The sequence below is a fragment of the Halichoerus grypus genome, chromosome 2 (genome assembly GCF_964656455.1).
Source record: "Halichoerus grypus chromosome 2, mHalGry1.hap1.1, whole genome shotgun sequence".
NCBI classification, from domain to species: domain Eukaryota; kingdom Metazoa; phylum Chordata; class Mammalia; order Carnivora; family Phocidae; genus Halichoerus; species Halichoerus grypus.
This window is the reverse complement of record NC_135713.1, coordinates 193,753,150-193,771,521: the sequence shown is the minus strand read 5'-3', so window position 1 is coordinate 193,771,521 and position 18,372 is coordinate 193,753,150. Positions and strand designations below refer to the sequence as shown.

The following is an 18,372-nucleotide window of genomic DNA, read 5'->3' as shown; positions in this document are numbered from 1 at the left end:
CTCCTTGGGAGCCTGCCTCTCTCTCTCTCTCTGTCTCTCATGAATAAATAAATAAAATCTTAAAAAAAAAAAAAGATTAAGTTATTTTAGAGAGAGAACATGTGAGTGGGGGGAGGGGCAGAGGGAGAGAGAATTGTCAAGCAGACTCCCTGCTGAGCGTGGAACCCAATGTGGGGCTCGATCCCAGGACCCTGAGATCATGACCTGAGCCGAAATCAAGAGTCAGATGCTTAACTGTGGGAGCCACCCATGTGCCCTCTTGATTTGAAGCCATCCACAGACTAGAGATATTGTTTGCCTGGTCTCCCATTATTCTTTCCCAAATCCAGAGTGCAGAGTAAATGTGATGCTGTGAAAGAAATATAAGACTCAGAGTCCTAAGACCTGGTTCAAAACTCAGCTCTGCTTCCCTGTCAGTGAGGCCCAGTCCAGTGTCATTCCCCTGACTGAGCCCCGACCACCCATCTGTTAAGGGGCCCCTCAGAGTTGCTGGGAGGCTGGGATGTGGTAACCTAGGTTGAGAGAGACTAGCATGAAGGCTAGCATGTAGAAGACACCCCGAAGATGCTTATTTATTTTTTTCAAAGAAGCTTGTTTAAAATAGGAATGTCAGGGGCACCTTGGTGGCTTAGTCAATTAAGCGTCTGACTCCTGATTTCAGCTCAAGTCATGATCTTGGGGTCATGGGATGGAGCCCCTCCACACCCCATAAGAGCACTCCCTCTCTCTCTCTCAAATAAATAAAATATCTTTAAAAATATTAACAATAGGGGCACCTGGGTGGCTCAGTCGTTAAGCGTCTGCCTTCAGCTCAGGTCATGATCCCAGAGTCCTGGGATCGAGCCCCGAGTCGGGCTCCCTGCTCGGCCGGAAGCCTGCTTCTCCCTCTCCCACTCCCCCTGCTTGTGTTTCCTCTCTCTGTGTGTCTCTCTTTGTCAAATAAATAAAATCTTTTTTTTTAAAGATCTTATTTATTTATTTGAGAGAGAGAATGAGATAGAGAGAGCATGAGAGGGGGGAGGGTCAGAGGGAGAAGCAGACTCCCTGTTGAGCAGGGAGCCTGATGCGGGATTCGATCCCAGACTCCAGGATCATGACCTGAGCCGAAGGCAGTCGCCCAACCAACTGAGCCACCCAGGCGCCCTAAAATCTTTAAAAAATAAAAAAATAATACAAAATTTTAAAAAAATATTAACAATAAAAATGTCTGGTCACAGCCACTGATTTGATGAGAGAAAGCAGTTTATCATTAGTCTCCTCAAAACATTTGCTGTCTTCTGAGGTTTTAACTTTTGCCTGACATCCCAAGCTCTTTTGTTTAAGAATGTTTTTTTGTCGAAAACACAAAAAAGAATGTTGTCTTCCTAACCTAACAAAATATTTGGAAGCCAAAACAGATAACTGTGTACAGGAGGGGTTATTTCCAGGCACCTGGGTGGCTCAGTCGGTTAAGCGTCTGCCTTCAGCTCGGGTCATGATCCCGGAGTCCTAGGATCGAGTCCCGCTTCGGGATCCCTCTGCCCCTCTCTCTCATGAATAAATAAATAAAATCTTAAAAAAAAAAAAAGAGGGGGGACTTCCTTAGTCACTGCTTTTGCCACCAGGCTGCTTAAGGGGTAGCAGGATTTTACTTTTGTTTGGCTGTTCAGTGTCCAGCATCACTGTTGCAGGGATATCACATGGTAACAGGTTCCCCACTCTGATTGCAAACCTGGCATCTCATTGACCAGCCCATCCATTCCACTCCTGTATCAGAGCAGGAAACACCCTGGTAGGTTCTTTTCTCCTCTCACACAGACACAAGACTCACCTGACCGACAGGTCCTTCTTCCCTGGGGTGCCCTTATACATATCCCCGCGCTGACGACCAGGAGCTGGGCAGAGGCGCTGCCGCCTGCCGTACTGGTACTTAGGAACGGGAAGGGCGCTGGGAGGTCTCGGGTGTTCACATTGCCTGAAAGCCGGACTCACGCCTGGCACTGATGCAGCATTTGCGTGCCGCCCCATGGGGCTGGTGCAGTGGGGAGCTGGTCCTGTGCCCTCGTGGGCCCTCCATCTCTTCCCCTCCCCTCCCTGTGCTCCGCAGAGCACACCCCACCCCCAAGAAGTAGGCCTGCGTTTGGTTCTCCAGCACCTGCTGACTTGTCTCTTCCACTAGAAAAAGTATGAAAAGTGTGTGTGTTGTTAACAGATTCCTCTGGCGTGTCCCTTTGTCCACTGGGGGCGCTGTCTTAGAGCCTGACCTGGGAGCAAGGCTGACCCAGGATCCGGTCCAAGCTCTATTCTGCCGAGCTCTGGTTACTTTGGCTTCCGAGCCTCAACTTCCTCATCTGTAAAATGGGGACACAATACCCATCCAGAAGGGTATACCTAAAGCATCAAGCACAGTGCTTGGCCAAACAGGCAGGCGTAAACATGGGGCTTCCTGGAATGAGGACTTCTTTTTGCTCATTTGACTTTTTAAAAAACCACCTTCCTAATTGTGTTGATCAATTCGTATTTATAACATAAAATTGACTTTGTTTATAGAGTTTTCACGAAGTCTCCAAACTAGAGCTGAGTCCCAGCACTAGCTGCCTAAAGTGTGACCTGCCAGAGGCCCTTGTGGCACCAGCCATGGGGGGGGAGGGGGACCAGGGGACCAGCCTCTCCTCACCCCCACTCCTTGGGAGGCAGCAAACTTTTTCTGTAAAGGGTCACATATAGTAAATATTTCAGGCTACCGTCCCTGTTGCAACTACCTAACTCTACGCGCTAGCAGGAAAATAGCTACAGATGATATGTAAGTGAAGGACTATGGCTTTTTCCAGTTAAACTGTTTGCCAAAATAAGCTGCTTTAGAATCACCTGGGGGCTGCTTCAAACCTGATCCCTGGGCCCCACCTCCAGAGTTTCTGATTCAGTGGGTCTGCAGTGGAGCCTGTCATTTGCATTTCTAATTGCCCAGGTGAGGCTGGTGCTGCCGGTCTGGGAACCACTCTGAGAACCACCATAGCCGCTCCCACACTCCCCTTCTTCTCTGTGCACCTAAAACACTTTATTCCTGCTGCGAATATAGCATTTATTATGTTATATTATGGTTAGTGGTCAGTGTGGGGGTCTCCAGGATCCTTTTTTTTTTTAAATTTTTTATTGTTATGTTAATCCCCATACATTACATCATTAGTTTTAGATATAGTGTTCCATGATTCATTGTTTGTGCATAACACCCAGTGCTCCATGCAGAACGTGCCCTCCTCAATACCCATCACCAGGCTAACCCATCCTCCCACCCTTTTTTTTAAAATTTTTAAGTAAGCTCTACACCCAACGTGGGGCTTGAACTCATGACCAGGAGAGCAAACATATTACCGACTGAGCCAGCCCGGGGCTCCTCTGGGATCTTTCCTTAATCACCTTCCTATTCTAGTGCCTGACAATAGCAGCTGCTGATCATTTAGTGAATTCAAGAGAGGGTCACAGCCATTGAAGCCCCAGGTCCCTCCCTGCTCCTTGGTGGACATTTCTGTCTGGAGCTCTGCGCAGCCTGGCCCTGCCCTGCCACAGAGAAGAGGAAAAGGGACTTTGTCTCGCTGCCTGTCCAGAAACAGACCAGGAAAGGAGACATTCCCTGCTCAGGCTAGACCTTGAACCTGGACTATTTCCTAAGGAAATAAAACAAGGGAGGGTGGGGGTTGGTTTGCTTAATTTTGTTATTATGATCATCATCATCATTATTTTGCTTCTAAATGGACTGTTTAATTTGTAAGGGGGCCAGGGTTACATCCAGATGGGTGTTTGCTGTGGAAAACCACTATTTCTGAGTTACACTAAGAAGGCATTTAAAACGAACTGCAGCCACGGCTTTTTCTCAGATCGGACAGAATCAAGTTTGGTCTTGATAAAAAGGAATAATATTAGAGACCTTTCCATATCTTGAGTAGCTCGAGTTTCAGCAACTCCTGGCTCCACCTCCCTCTCCTGGAACTCACTGCCTCCCTCCTGGTTTTTACCCCAAGGACCTCTGCAAGAGGCAGGCGTGGAAGGGAGCGCGCTTGCCCCTCCCCCCTTTGCGGAGGACGTACTGGCAGGAGCTCCGCAGAGATAGGGCTGAACAGTGGGGTAACGGGGATAATCCTAGTCCTGGGCTGGCTGCAAACAGCAGATGTGACAATAACCTCCCTCCTTCCGATTCCCAGGCCTGTCTGAGGGAGGCTTACACAGGATTTTCTTTGGTCTGTGAAGTTTCAACACCATCCCTACCTAAGTTCTGTCCCTTACTCTCTCCTTTCCAAATTAATAGACAAAGCCAGGAGTCAGGACTCCTTCCCCTCCCCATCTCGATGGGCTCCCTGAACACCGCCCAAGGTCCAGACAACATTTGCTGCCCCTCTGGACTGTAGTGTGCTCAGCGAGGACCCAGTAAGCCGGAGCACGGGAAGTCCCCATGGCAAAGGAGCACGACTGACCCCAGCGTGGCTGAGACTCCTTCTGCTCGGCCCTGTCCCTGCCACCTCGTTACCTCTGCCTGCCAATCCGTTTTGCATCAATAAACTTTATGTTCAGGGCTTTGCAGAATGAATCAAAGGAGAGCAGCTAAGACTGATCTCTGACCTTGGCACATAAACAGCCTGCAGATTGGACTTGACAGTTAATAAAGGAAAGGCCCCGCAATTCTCGGATGCCTCTTTGCCTTAATTAGATTGAGCGTTCATAAGCTATGGGGAAATCTTCAGTTTGAAGAGAAAGACCCCACAAGGCAGGCAGTCACATCCCCACTCATTCATTCATCCGTTCAGACTGTCAGTCCCTCTGTCAACAGGCCGGTACTTGTCAAGCGCCCTGTTACCTGCGCCCAGTGCTGTGCGAAGGCTTTCGAGGAAAGGGCTACAGGAGCTCCAGCGTCCACACTGCGCTCTCCCGGAACACAGCCGCTGGCCAGGCCGTCGAGCACACAAGCTTCGGTGCAGACACATCTGAACTTGAATCCTGAATTCTGCCAGGTGGCCTTTGGCAAGTTATTTAACCTCTCTGCCCTTGGTTTCCTCTTGGGGTTAATAATACCAACCGCCAAGGGTTGTCATCAAGACTAAGTGAGACCATCTGCACAAAGCATTCGGCACAGAGCTGGGCACCCAGCAAGCACGCCAGAAATGCACTTCCCAGTACGGCGCCCTTGGCTCGCCGGCCGGCTCTGGCGGGGGTAGGGGGTGGGGCTCAGCCGGTCACAGGGAGCCGGTGATGACATCCCCGGTCTCTGCCCTCAATGATCCTGGAAGCGACTGGTGACTGCTCTTAGTTTCTTCATCTCTAAAATGGGGCAGAGGTGGTGATCCCCCGAGAGGATCTGGAAAGAGCATTAGCGCCTTGCTGGGGAAGGGCCTGTGGGAATACTGAGTTCCAGGACAGCCTGTGGCTTTGTCATCCGTGCCACCGCAGCCCTGCGGGCTGTCTTTAATAATAGATATTTTAAAATTCCCGAACCCACTTCATGCTATATTAGCTAGCACGCAGAGGTTTATTCAGTGTTAATCACATTAATCTGCTGTTTCATTTCACGCTGTGTGATGCCAACTTCAGTGAGAGCCAGGAGAGCAGAATTTACTCTCAAAGGGCTTCGTGCTGTGTTCACCCAAACGGCGCCTCGTCAAGGCATCTCAGAGGCCCAGAAACCTCTGGGCCACCCCCGCACCCCCCAGGGGAGCCCCGAAGCCTTACACAGTCTGCCTTTCAAGTGTCTCTCTGTATATATTAGTTTTTACCCTCAATTAGAAATCTTTTAGGCAAGCGTCCAGTTTTTACTAGCTATCTCTAATTCTTAAACAATGCAAACACATGCTATTCAGTAAAAGCTCCCCAGCAGGTGCCTGTCACAAAGGGACTCTGAGCATACTGGAGTTTGGAGGGTCCTTTGAGATCTCCCAGTATGACCCCCTCACGTTACAGATGGAAAAACTGAGGTGTAAGGACTTGAATCTCTCCTCTCTTGGCTCCTTCCTTAAGCCAATGAATAACCTTCATTCAGATCTTAAACACAAAACAACACATTTGCCAGTTTTTTCTTGGCCCTGCGCCCCAATCTGCTTGAACCTCCCACTTGCCCTCGGGGTCCTGTCAGCCAGCTGCCAGCCCCAGATCCTACTTGCTGAGGAAAATGGAAGCCATCAGACAGGAACATCTACCACCAGTGACCCCGTGGCCCAGCCCAGCACGGAACAGTGTCCCCCCGGGGCCACAGGCTGCCCTCCGTGTGCTGGTGGCCCTCCGCCACCTGCCTACCCAAGGACCTTGTCCCACACCTCTCACCCCGTTCTTACTTTACCAATTTACCTTTCCATGGGATCATTCCTCTCGACATACGCACATGCTCTCATTTAAAAAAAATTTTTTTTCATTTTTAAAAATTGTGTATAAAATCCTGCCTTGACCTCGCATCCTCCTCCAGCTGTACCATTTCTCTCCTTCAAAATTCTGCAGTTTCCCTTTCCTCATCACCTGCCGCTCACTTTTTCTAAGTTGCTTTTTTCCCAGTTTTTTTTTCTTTTTTTTTTTTTTTTTAAAGATTTTGTTTTGTTTTGTTTTTTTATTAGAGAGAGAGCACAAGTAGGGGGAGCGGCAGGCTCTCCGCTGAGCAGGGAGCCCAATGCGGGGCTCGATCCCAGGACCCTGAGATCATGACCTGAGCCGAAGACAGATGCTTGAGCCACCCAGGCGCCCCCCCCCCACCAGTTTTTTTTTCTAGGAAAAACATAAGCCTACAGCAAAGTTGAAAAGTATTAAAGTACCCTCGGCCTAGATTTTCCCCAATTAGCATTTTGCCACATTTGCTTTCCTTTTCTCTAGGAGATAATACACCTATATATAGTACATAATTTATATATAGGTAACAGATGCATAAATGAGTATATATAAATTATGTATATAAGTATATATAGGTGGGTATGTTTAGTTTTGTTGTTATTGTTAAATCACTGGAAAGTTGCAGGGATCCTACTCCTTCACCCCTCAATACTACAATAAATACTACAATGTGTGTCTCATAAGAGCCAGGATACTCTTACTTACTTAACCACAGACCATTATTACAAGAAATTGAATGCTAGTACAATATTATTTAACATAAAGTCCGTTTTCAGATTTCTCCATTTGCACCAAAAATGTCCTTCATAATGATTTTTTAATCCAGATTCCAGTGAATGATGAGGCCCACCCCAATTTAACTGCCAGATTAAACCTCCACCCAGACCTTCCAAGGTCAGGTAACTTCATTACCAAACCTAAAGGCTTTTTCTCTGGCCTCAATGGGGTCTCAGCCAGGGCAGTCTCCTCTGGACTTCCAGGTCAGCACACAGTCCTTTACTCCCTCTTTCCTGCTCCTTCCCTTCTCCCAGTCCTCCCTCTGTCCTCTCCAGGCCTCTGTACTGGGCTCTCCTGTCCAGCTCCCAGATGCTCTCATCTAGGCCCATGGCTTTAGCACCGGCTGCAGACGGATGCCACCCACATTTCCAGCATCCAGGGCCAACCCGGTCGAACCCATCTCCCCAACTCCAGACTGATGTACCCCACTGCCTTCTTCTCAGCCTCTCCCCTGGGACATGCCACCATCACCTCCAACCTGCAATGTCCAAATGGAAGCCTCCATGTTTCCCTTCTTCCCCATCGCAGTAACAGCATCACCATCACCTACCACCTGGTCCCGAATCCACCCTTTCCTCCCCAGCCACGCCCCCTCCCTGCCCTTCCCCCCCCCCCCCCCCCCCCCCGCACTGGATCCTGTCTCAACTCACGCTGCCTCCATCTTCTGCACTACCACAAAAGTCTGGTCCACCCTTAGCGGCCGGAACACCCCGGGGCGGGGGGCGGTTGGGGGCTAGCTTCCAAACTGCTCTCCACCCTTGCCCCACCCCCACAAGACATTTTCCAGCTGTGTTAATCTTTTAAAATGTAATCCAGGTCGGGCCACTCCCTCTCTTAAACCTCTCCAACAACTTCTCATTGTAATGAGAAAACATTCCAACTCAGCAGGGTTTATGAGGCACTTGGTGGTCTTATGAGCCCCGCCTCTTTCCCCACCTCCTCCACCATTGTTTCTGGTGACCCAACCCTGGCCTCCCTCGGGGTTTTTGTTTGTATGGTCGTCTGCCTCTGCCTGCTGTGCTCTCACCCGGGCTCTCAATGGCTGCCGGGCTCTCGGCCTTCAACTGCCCCCAAGCTCACACCGCATGGATCCGGCCACCAGCGTCAGCGGCCCTCTCACATCAACGTCCTGGGAAGGGCTCTGATTGGCTTAGCCAGTGTCACATGCACACCCCGTCCAATCATCTGTGGCCAGAGAGGTCATTGGGTGGAAACATGGCTGCCATGGCGCCCTGGTTCCTCTGGGGTTGGAGGACTGGGAGGGGGGACGTTCCTGGAGAAGGGGGTTGTGTGATGAGCTGCAGTTTGCCTTTTCTACCTCTGCTCAGTCTTCAGTGCACGGGGCCGGTCAGCAGCGCTTAACCTACTGGGGACTGCCCCTTTTATTTGTCCAATGAAAGGTTGTTTTAACCAAAAAAAGGGCAATATATAGTTACTGATAAAAAAGTTCAAAAATACAGAAAATAATGGGGAAAGAGACCCCAGATTTCTACCAGCTGATGACAACCACTGTTAACCTCCTCTGGCTCTGTTGTCCTCTGGACAATTGCCAGCCATGAACCCGAAGGGCCGCTCTCCTCGCAGCTTCCTCAGAGTGCAGTTCTGATTATTTATTTATTTAAAGATTTTTATTTATTTATTTATTTGCAAGAGAGAGAGAGAGAGAGAGAGAGAGCAGTGGGGCGGGGGATGGGGGGCAGGGAGAGAAAGAGAGAGAGAGAGAGACCATGAGCAGGGGGAGGGGCAGAGGGAGAGGGAAAAGCTGACTCCCCGCTGAGCAGGGAGCCTGAGGTGGGGCTGGATCCCAGGCTCTGGGATCATGACCTGAGTGGAAAGCAGAGGCTTAACTGGCTGAGCCACCCAGGCACCACCCCCTTTATTTATTTTTGTTAAGGAGGCTCTGCCCCCAAGCAGGGCCTGACCTCAAGACCCTGAGATCAAGACCTGACCGAGATCAGGAGTCAGAGGCTTAAAGGACTGAGCCACTCAGACGACCCTTAGTTCCGATTCTTCCTTTCTTTTTTTTTTTTTAGGGTGGGGGAGGGGCAGTGAGGATCTTAAGCTGGCTCCATGCCTAGCTTGGAGCCCAGGGTTCCATCTCACAACTCTGAGATCATGACCTGAGCTGAAATCAAGAGTCGGATGCTTAACCTACTGAGTCAACCAGGCACCCCCAGTTCTGATTCTTAACCCCATTTTTTTCTAATTCTCACTCATCCCGTGTGGTGGCTTCGAACCACCACCTTTGTGCTGGTGATTCCATCATTAAATCCTCTCCTGCCTATTTCTTAGGTACAAATTTGTATCTGTCTGTTGGACCTGGCAAGTCCATGAGATGCCTGTGGGTGGCTCAGACTATAGGCTCGTCACACTCCCTCCATATCCTCACATCTCTTCCTCTCTTGACTGAAACCCTAATTATGGTATCAACATTCCTCCCATGGTTAAAGCCAGAAACTTCCAGGTTATTCTCAGTTTCTCTCACTCCCTGCCTCCCTCACCTCATACTCTTCACCAATCCTATCCATTGTACTGGTTAAATGTGGTGGGCCCCGTTCTTGCTTTTCTGCTCTCACTTCCAAGCATTGGTTCATCCCATCTTGCTGTAACTCGTGGAATCTTCTTCCTGACCTCCCTGGCTCTAGTCTCCCCTGCCCCTGCATCACCCCCCCCCCCACCCCACACACACACCCTTTCATCCCGTGATTATCTCTCTGAATTGTGACCAAAGGTAATTTTCTTGAATGTCCCTGTAATTATTCTGTTGTCCTCCTTTTAGTGTCTCCAGTGGCCCTCTGCTGCCCACAGGATTAAGCCCCAACTCCTCAGCATGGTATCTGAGGCTCCCACAATCTGGGAGGAACTGACTGGAAGACATTTGTAATTCCCAGGAGACGCTCCAAGACCTGCGCCATGCTCTGTCCTCCTGAACCGCCACAACCCTGTCCACTTGTGGCTCCTCCCCATAAATGGGTCTATGTGAAATTCCCTTCCTTTGATCAGACACCATCACCTCATCCCCATCCACCAGGAAAAATTTCACCCCCAGGGCACCTGGGTGGCTCAGTTGGTTAAGCAGCCAACTCTTGATCTTGGCTCAGGTCATGATCTAAGGGTCCTGGGATTGAGCCCCATGTCGGGCTCCCCACTCAGTGGGGAATCTGCTTGAGATTCTCTCTCTCCCTCTCACTGTGCCCCTCCCCCCAGCTCACACGTGCGCACACGCACCCTCTCTCTCTAAAATAAATAAATCTTAAAAAAAAAAACAAAAAACAACTTCACCCTCCAAATGCTGCCTGAGGGTTACCTGCTTGTGACATCCTCCCTGAGAAAAGTCCTGCTTTTCTGTGCTCTGGGAAAATGGAATTTATAGCAAGAAATGTATAAATAGAAATCATTTCTGTAAGAATAAATGCAAAAGGCTAGATTTTGTTCCTTGATGCCCTGGGTGCTGCCACACCAAACCCCTCATCCACAGATCCTGCTCCCAGTTAGGACCCGCCCCCCGCATGTGCATATATAAATGCTAAATACTTCCCACAACGCTCCTGTCCACAGATAATGTTTCCCTGAGGCAGTGTGAGTTGGACAGAGAGGCAAGGCGGAGGGAGAGGCTCACCCACACTTACGTCTATCAACTCGGCCCCTGCATCTGGGAGGCTGAAGCCAGCAGCATCCCACCGGGACTCACATGGGTCCTGAGCATTTCTGCGTTCACGGGTCCTTTCCTCCCTTCAAAAAAAATATATTTTTTTAACTGTATCACACATACATGTTGATACAAAAACAAACATAAGGCTGCCTTCATGATCATATATTCATTAGTGTTATATTCATTCTTTATTTTCTGGTTTTAAAATAAGTGATAATGGGCGCCTGGGTGGCTCAGTCATTAAGCATCTGCCTTCGGCTCAGGTCATGATCCCAAGGGTCCTGGGATCAAGTCCCACATCGGGCTCCCTGCTCGGCAAGAAGCCTGCTTCTCCCTCTCCCATTCCCCCTGCTTGTGTTCCTGCTCTCGCTATCTCTCTCTCTGTCAAATAAATAAATAAAATCTTTAAAAAAATAAAATAAATAAAAAAAAATAAAATAAAATAAGTGATAATGAAGGGGCGCAGTTGGTTAAGTGTCCAACTCTTGGTTCAGCTCAGGTCAGGATCTCAGGATTGTGAGATCCAGCCCCACAATGGGCTCTGCACTCAGCGCAGAGTCTGCTTGAGATATCCTCTCCCCCTGGCCCCCACCCCGCTGTGTGTGCACACGCGCACACTCTCTCTCTTTCCGCTCTCTCAAATAAATAAATAAATCTTTAAAAAAAAAATGAAAACATTTCCCAGGGCTCCTGAAGTACCACGGGCCTGAGGCACTGTGCCCTAGAGAATGTGCTCTGTACCTAATGGGGAAGCTGACCTTGACTAAGGGGAAATACCTGAAATTTGTTGAAAGCCCGGAGGTCTTACCTCCTCTTCTTCACAGCTCTTTGGGACCTTAGAGAAGAAACGTAGATTAGTGCTCTCTGCTACAATCTCATATACACTCACACAATAACACGTTTATTCTCTCCAGGCCAAGGGATAAACCATTGATATAACTGCTAAATACACAACATATAATGACGTGTATCTTATACAAAGGAGTCTTATAAATACAGAACAGCCCACTGCAGTTGGCATTCAACGCCGTTCTCTGTGAGTTAGGCTTGTGTTATGGGGGCCACTAGGGCTGCCAGATTATGTGTATTCTCTTACTTCTATCCAAATTACTGTTGAGGAAACTGAGAATTAGAGGAATCCAGTAACTGGGCCAAGATGGCACAGAGAACAGACGAAAGGGTGACTCCAGGATTTCAACCTCAGTGTGTGCTCTTATAAGTTGTTCTGAACAGTTTGAGTTTGAGGTGCCCAAAGGCCTTCCACTGGAGAGAGAGGTCTAGGAGGTATTTAGATAAACTAGCTCAAGGCTCAAGTGAGAGCCTTAACTCATGACACAGATTAGGGAATTATCCAAGTATTGGTGGCCTTTGGCAATTCAAAGTGGATCATCTTGTTCACTGTGTTGGTTTCTCTGTGTCACCGGGCCAGTCAGCCAGTTTCCCTAGTCCTGTTTCTGCACCTTTTTTTTTTTTTTACGATTTATTTATTTATTTTTAGAGAGAGAGAGCACGCATGCATGGGGGGAGGAGCAGAGGGAAAGGGAAAGGGAGAGAAATCTCAGGCAGACTCCCTGCTGAGCAGGGAGCCTGACACGGGGCTCCATCTCAGGACCCTGAGATCATGACCTGAGGAGCAACCAAGAGCTGGATGCTTAACTGACTGAGCCACCCAGGAGCCCCTGTTTCTGCACCTTTAAACCATCCTGACTGGTCCTCCTCTTGGGAGCTGGGCAGCCTTGCTCCTTTGGTGGCTCTTCCTCCCTAATCTTTTGCAGGGATGGCTGGTTTCTGAGAAAAGTTTAGGGGGCACCTTCCATCCACAGGCTCGGGGCTTCCGTCTCCAGACCCACTACTCCTCACTGGATGAGATGACAGAATTTGACTTTCTTCACTTCATTGTCTGAAATGCTCTAGGGACCCAGTTCCTGGGTGACATTCTATGTACTCATCCACCTGAGAAATAGTTATTGAGCACCTACTATGTACCAGACATCATTGTAGGTACTGAGGATACAATTGTGATCGAAGTAGACAAAATCCCTGACCCTAAAGAGCTCATATCATAGTATAGAGGCAGGAGGCAGATAATAAAACATTAAGAACAATGCTGTATGTCATGAGGAAGATAAGGCCGCATGATGTGGTATGATGGGGACGGGGAGGGAGGCAGGGAGAAGGCTCTAGGGGGTGGTGGTGACACTGGTCAAGGGCATCAGCAAAGACTCTCATAAGTCAGGGGACATCCGAGTTGAAACCTGGATGAGGAGAAACCACAAGTCATGGGAAGGTGGGGTACATGCAGGGCACTGAGGTCAGGAGCAGCAAGTCCTGCGGGGTCCGGGCATGGCCTGTCTGGAAAGCCCGCCTGGCAGGAGAATGGAGAAGGGGCTTGGAAAGGCAGGAAGAGCCGAGGGTGGGCAAGGGGTCCTGCCCTGGGCAAGAAGGCCCCACCCAGGGCAGCCAAGGATCAGCTGACTGGTGGGAAGGGAAAAGTAAGTCAAGAGAACACCACTCCTGGGGCGCCTGGGTGGCTCAGTCGTTAATCTCTGCCTTCGGCTCAGGTCATGATCCCAGGGTCCTGGGATCGAGCCCCGCATCGGGCTCCCTGCTCAGTGGGAAGCCTGCCTCTCCCTCTCCCTCTCCCCCTGCTTGTGTTCCCTCTCTTGCTGTGTCTCCCCCTGTCAAATAAATCAATAAAATCTTAAAAAAAATCTTAAAAAAAAATCTAAAAAAAAAGAGAACACCACTCTTTCCTAAGGAAGGAGAAAGAGGGAGGAAGAAGGAGCAAGAAGGAAGCAGCCGCAAGATGGTACACAATTTGCCTGGCCCTTTGTTAAAACGTACCAAGAATTCCCAGATGGCAGCAGCAAGAACATCGAGCCTCACTAGGCCCCTCTGAGTGCCTGGCGGTGCCACAGAACAGGACGCGCCCCTGATGCCACCCCGGGCCGCGTGGAGCCCCTCCCAGGAAGATGAGGCGCAGGTCCTCCCTGCACTGCAGGGGGCTCACAGACAGGACTGGAGCACAGTGTCAAGGTGGTGGATTACATTGTTCTCTTTGGATGAAAATGTTGCAAATTGTACAATGTTGCCAAACCAACACAATTTATGTAGCTGATTTCGGGGACTCTCTAATTGTTCGACACTTCTGAGAGTTGCGGTGTTTTCTTTTTTCTTGGGAAGGCTGGGGTGGCTGGTGGGTGGAGGCGGGGCCAGTGCCCTTTCTCCTCCCTCCACCCCCACATGGCAGGCCGCAGGGCTGACCTCTGAGCAGGTGTAGCATTTTCCAGACAGGCCCAGTTGGTTGGAGCCAAGAATGTTTAAGCCCATGCATTATGTCAAATACCATTTATATCAAAATACCCCTCCTTAATCTTAGGCTAATTACCTTACGATTAACACTAGTCGTCTGACCTTAGTAAACCATGTATCCCCCCTGAACATCAGAGTTCCTCATCTGTAAAATGGAGATCATTTTATATTTCACAGGGGTGCTGTGAGGATTAAATTATATGAAACGCTTTTTAAAGAGTATTAAGGTCTAAACAAATGCCAGTTAATGTTCCCGCAGATCTGCTCAGCAGCAGCTTCATCGGGGCAGATGGGGGACCTTGCTTCAGCCGCGGCTTGACAGAAACGTTGGGGCCACCTGACTCCCAGGCTCTAGTGTATTCTTAACAATCAACTTCTGATCTTCAGTTTCTCGAGTAGCTTCCTTTCCTGGGGGGGGAATCCCCTTGCCTTTCAGTTATGTTTGAGATCACAGATCAATAATCCTGGCTTATGTGCCACATTCTTGTGAGTTGGGCTGGCTTCGTAATTTTAATTGTCCCTAGATGAACCGAGAAGAATCCAGACCTTGGACCTGAGGGTCAGTAGGGAACAGGTAATCATTCTTACTCATTTTCTTAGTACATAGTGCACTTGAGTAACACTCTCATTAAAATGTGCTTAAAGGCAGATGCATTTATGACAAGAGTGGGCAATGCAACGCTCCCGATGCTGTGGGGTGGAGAACGTGGGAGTCTTCCACAATCCTCCTGCCTGTGCGGTGGCTGTTCCTTCTGCCTAGAAGGCTCTTCGCTCAGACACGCAGGAGGGAAGCCATCTCCTCCAGGAGACCCCATCTCAGAGGGCTCTTTCCTCCACTCCCGCCTCTCCCTGTTTACCCGGCTCAATTCTTCCTGGCACATGCCCACCTGATTCATGTCCTATGGGCTTCTTTGGAATCTCTGCCACCAAATGTGAGCTCCAGGAGAGCTGTGACTGTTTGCTGTGGTGCTTCTAGGCTTAGGATTCACAGCCTTGGGCAGCAACGGGATCCAGCTAGCACTTACAAGGTTCTTTTGTTTTCACTGTATTTATTTATTTAAAAGATTTATTTTTTAGAGAGAGATAGAGAGAGCAAGGGGTGGGGAGAGGCAGAGGGAGAGGGGGAGAGAATCCAAGCAGACTCTGCACCAAGTGTGGAGCCCAACATGGGGCTTGATCTCACAACCCTGAGGTCAAGACCTGAGCCAAAACCAAGAGTCGGATGCTTAACCCACTGTGCCATCCAGGTGCCCCTCACTGTATTTATTTTTAAAAATATCTTCTGTTGGTGCCTCTGGATGGCTCAGTGATTTAAGCGGCTTACTTAAATTTAAGAATGTAAGTTATTTTATTTTTATTATTATTTTGTGGGGGAGGGGCAGAAGGAGAGGGAGAGAGAGAATCTTAAGCAGGCTCCACGCCCAGCTGGACTTTTAACACACTGAGCCACCCAGGTGCCCCAGGATATTTTAAGTTTTAAGGGAGAAATCCAAACTCAGAGAAAGGGAGGTGGGGAATGAAGGACTGAATGCAATTTGGGGCTCACCTCAGGGTGAAGATGCCATGTTTGCGCCTTCGTCGAGGCCACTGGCCTCCGTGTCTCGGAGACTCCCCCCGCCCCCCCAGCATGGGATCTGACTGTGGCTATTTGCTCGGTGACTTGATCATACACTATGTTCCACTGACTACATGGGAGACAGCGTCCAATCTTGGACCGAGAAATTCCCTGAAATAATGTGAGGTGGCGGCGCTGCACCATTTTAGTGTTTTTACCCGTGAAACTCACTGCCAGCACTTCTCCAAACCAACCTGCACGCCAAATTAAGAAGCATATAAAAGAGCTTGTAACGCATCGATGCAGCCGGGCTCTGAAAATAGCAGCCCAAACCACAAACCAGAGAACAGACCTTTGTGAACAGAGTGAAAGAAGCTGTTTGTCCTGGGCTCATCTTTTAAGGCACGGATACAACTCCCCACGATTACTGAAGTAACATCTTGAGGCAAAGATAGGAATCAATTGGGAGGAAAGTAGAATTCTTAATACATTAGGTTTTCCTTTTCCTATTAAGTTTTCAAGGCCCTAATTTGCCAGCCGGAGCCCAAGAGAGTGAACTGACATGGAGGCAGGTCATGGAGCCAATGCAAAGCATAGGTTTGACAGCATTAGCAGAGGCCGGGCTCAGGATGAAGCATACAGACCAGGAGACGAATCTCAGACAATGAATGGGTTCGCAGTGCAAGAGCCCACACTCTCCACGTGTGACACCCTGACCCTGGGCACTACCTTCCCCAACATGGCTTTACCCCAGTGGTTCCAGTGCCCTGGCCCACCACCGGGTGGTGGTGGTCCAAACACCGTCGAATTTCTCTCCTCAGCCGAATTACGACTACTTAGGCAGAGCAGTCGGTTTCGGAAACTTCTCCATTAGACCTGAATCTAAACCACGTAACTTCCTGAGCAGCTTCACACGTGGAGCTACCTTCCCAGCCAACGCAGCACTTTTCTTGCACCAAGAATGTCAAGAGATCAGACCTGAAAATACAAAGTACAAACTGGTGGTTGCCAGAGAGGAAGGACAAAATGGGTGAAGGGGACTGGGAGCTACAGCCTTCCAGCGATGGAATGAAGAAGTCACAGGGATGAAAGGCACTGCACTGGGAATATAGTCCATGGGACTAGAATAGTGTGTGGCGACCAGCGTAGCTCTGCATGCAGGGAACACAGCGTAACGTAGAGCTGTTGAGTCACTACGCTGTACACCTGGAATTAACGTAACGTTGTGTGTTGACTCTATTTCAAAAAAAAAGAAAAAAAACAAAAACCAAAAACGAATACCAAGAGATACTGTTAGGAGTCAGACCCATAGTCCAGACAGTCTGTTTCTGAGTGGCACCAACGTCCTACTTTCATCTACCCTGACCATGTTTAATTGTCCTCTGACCATTACTAGTGATTCCAAGGCTAAAAAATCATGCCAAGTCCCTTACGGAATTTAAGGTAGCTTGACAGATTAAAAAGTCAGAGAGCAAGGGAAGAGAGCGTAGCAGATGACAGAGAAGATCAAGGAGAGCAGCAGGAGGGAAGACGCTCATTTCTTACACTTAAAGCCCAAAGCTCAAGCCAGGTGGCCCGAAGATGGAGTAAAACCTCTTCCTGTTACTTTGAAATGCCTCAGAGATGCCAAAGGAAGGTCTTTAGTGGATCATTTAATAGATCTGTTCTTCCTTCCAAAAGATACATGAAATACCGTTCCAGTGACTCAATCTTTTACAGTCTTAGGTAGATTCCGTGTAATGGAAGAGATGGGGAGCTAGCTCCCTCCCATCCTTTACAACTCACTGATGAAGCTAAGCAAGGTGGCTGTTAGTGCAAGGGTGGGAGGGTGGTGTGTGTGGGGGGGTGTTGGACCCAGGGCAGGGTGAGGAGGTGTCTGCGAGGCAGGGAGCTGTGGCGATAGTAACTTGGAGTGGGGTGTCAGAACCTGAGAGGTGAGGCGGCCCTCCATGTGTGAGTGGTGACAAAAGGGGGAATGTTATATATGAGGGCATTGGCCCAACGTATTGAGGGTCATGGGAGTTTGGGATCGTTGGAAGAAGAATCTACAAGTACAGAGAATAACAACTAGAAGAAATCTTGTGGTGCGATGCACTGAAGGCATTAATCTGAACGGATGGTTTTCAATATACATGTTTAAGTATAAAAATATAGATGCAAATATGCGTGTGTGTACATATGTGCAAATATCCCTGAGCTCCGTCCACTGAGGGGGGTTGGGAACAGGAACACCCCAAAAGCAATGAGCACACTTAGCTTGGTTTCTAAACACCTTTCTGCATTAAAAGAAACCAGAACTCCTTGGGGGAAATTCAAACTGGGGCAGAGAAATGGGAAGATGAGCCTGGAACTTGTGCTTGAAGTGCTCAAAGAACATCGGGGAGTCACAAGGTCACAGAAGCTCTGAAGGGGCCCCCACTGGCCAAATCTGGGGTAACATGAGTACCAAAAGAATGAGAGTATATATAATGATCATTTAATAAAACAGAAATGAGTCCCTATTAAGAAAAGGAACAGAAAAAAGAAAGCTTTCGTAGTAGCAGCTTGGAATAAAATCTGGCATGCCTGAGGTTGCTGGGGGAGAGGGGATGTCTGTTTTCCTTTGTCTTCCTTTGGCTGCCTACACGCACTTCAATCCCTTCTGCATAGACTCTGTCCCCTCCCCTGACCTAGGCCAGAGACACTGATGTGCAGCAGGTTATTTTAGTCAATTATGACCTTCCCACCAACAGGGAAC

General features: G+C 49.0%; 1 protein-coding gene and 1 non-coding gene across 6 annotated transcripts in view; one reads left to right on the top strand and one right to left on the bottom strand.

Annotated features, from left to right (window-relative positions):
- Positions 1-18,372, bottom strand: part of METTL2A (methyltransferase 2A, tRNA N3-cytidine) — a 39,814-nt gene that overhangs the window by 7,201 nt on the left and 14,241 nt on the right. For 4 of the 5 annotated variants that reach the window (XR_013445148.1, XR_013445147.1, XM_036116237.2 and 1 more), the window contains exon 8: positions 10,746-10,848. Coding sequence is in view for 2 of the 5 variants with exons in the window: in XM_036116237.2 (XP_035972130.2) it covers positions 10,751-10,848 (98 nt within the window). In the remaining 3 variants the exon portion in view is untranslated. Of the gene's footprint in view, positions 1-10,745; positions 10,849-11,545; positions 11,604-18,372 lie in introns of all 5 variants that reach the window. The other variant, XR_013445150.1, reaches the window with a different exon arrangement.
- Positions 18,119-18,263, top strand: LOC118550874 (small nucleolar RNA SNORA67). The gene has a single exon (XR_004924773.2). It is a non-coding gene; the product is annotated as a small nucleolar RNA SNORA67 (small nucleolar RNA).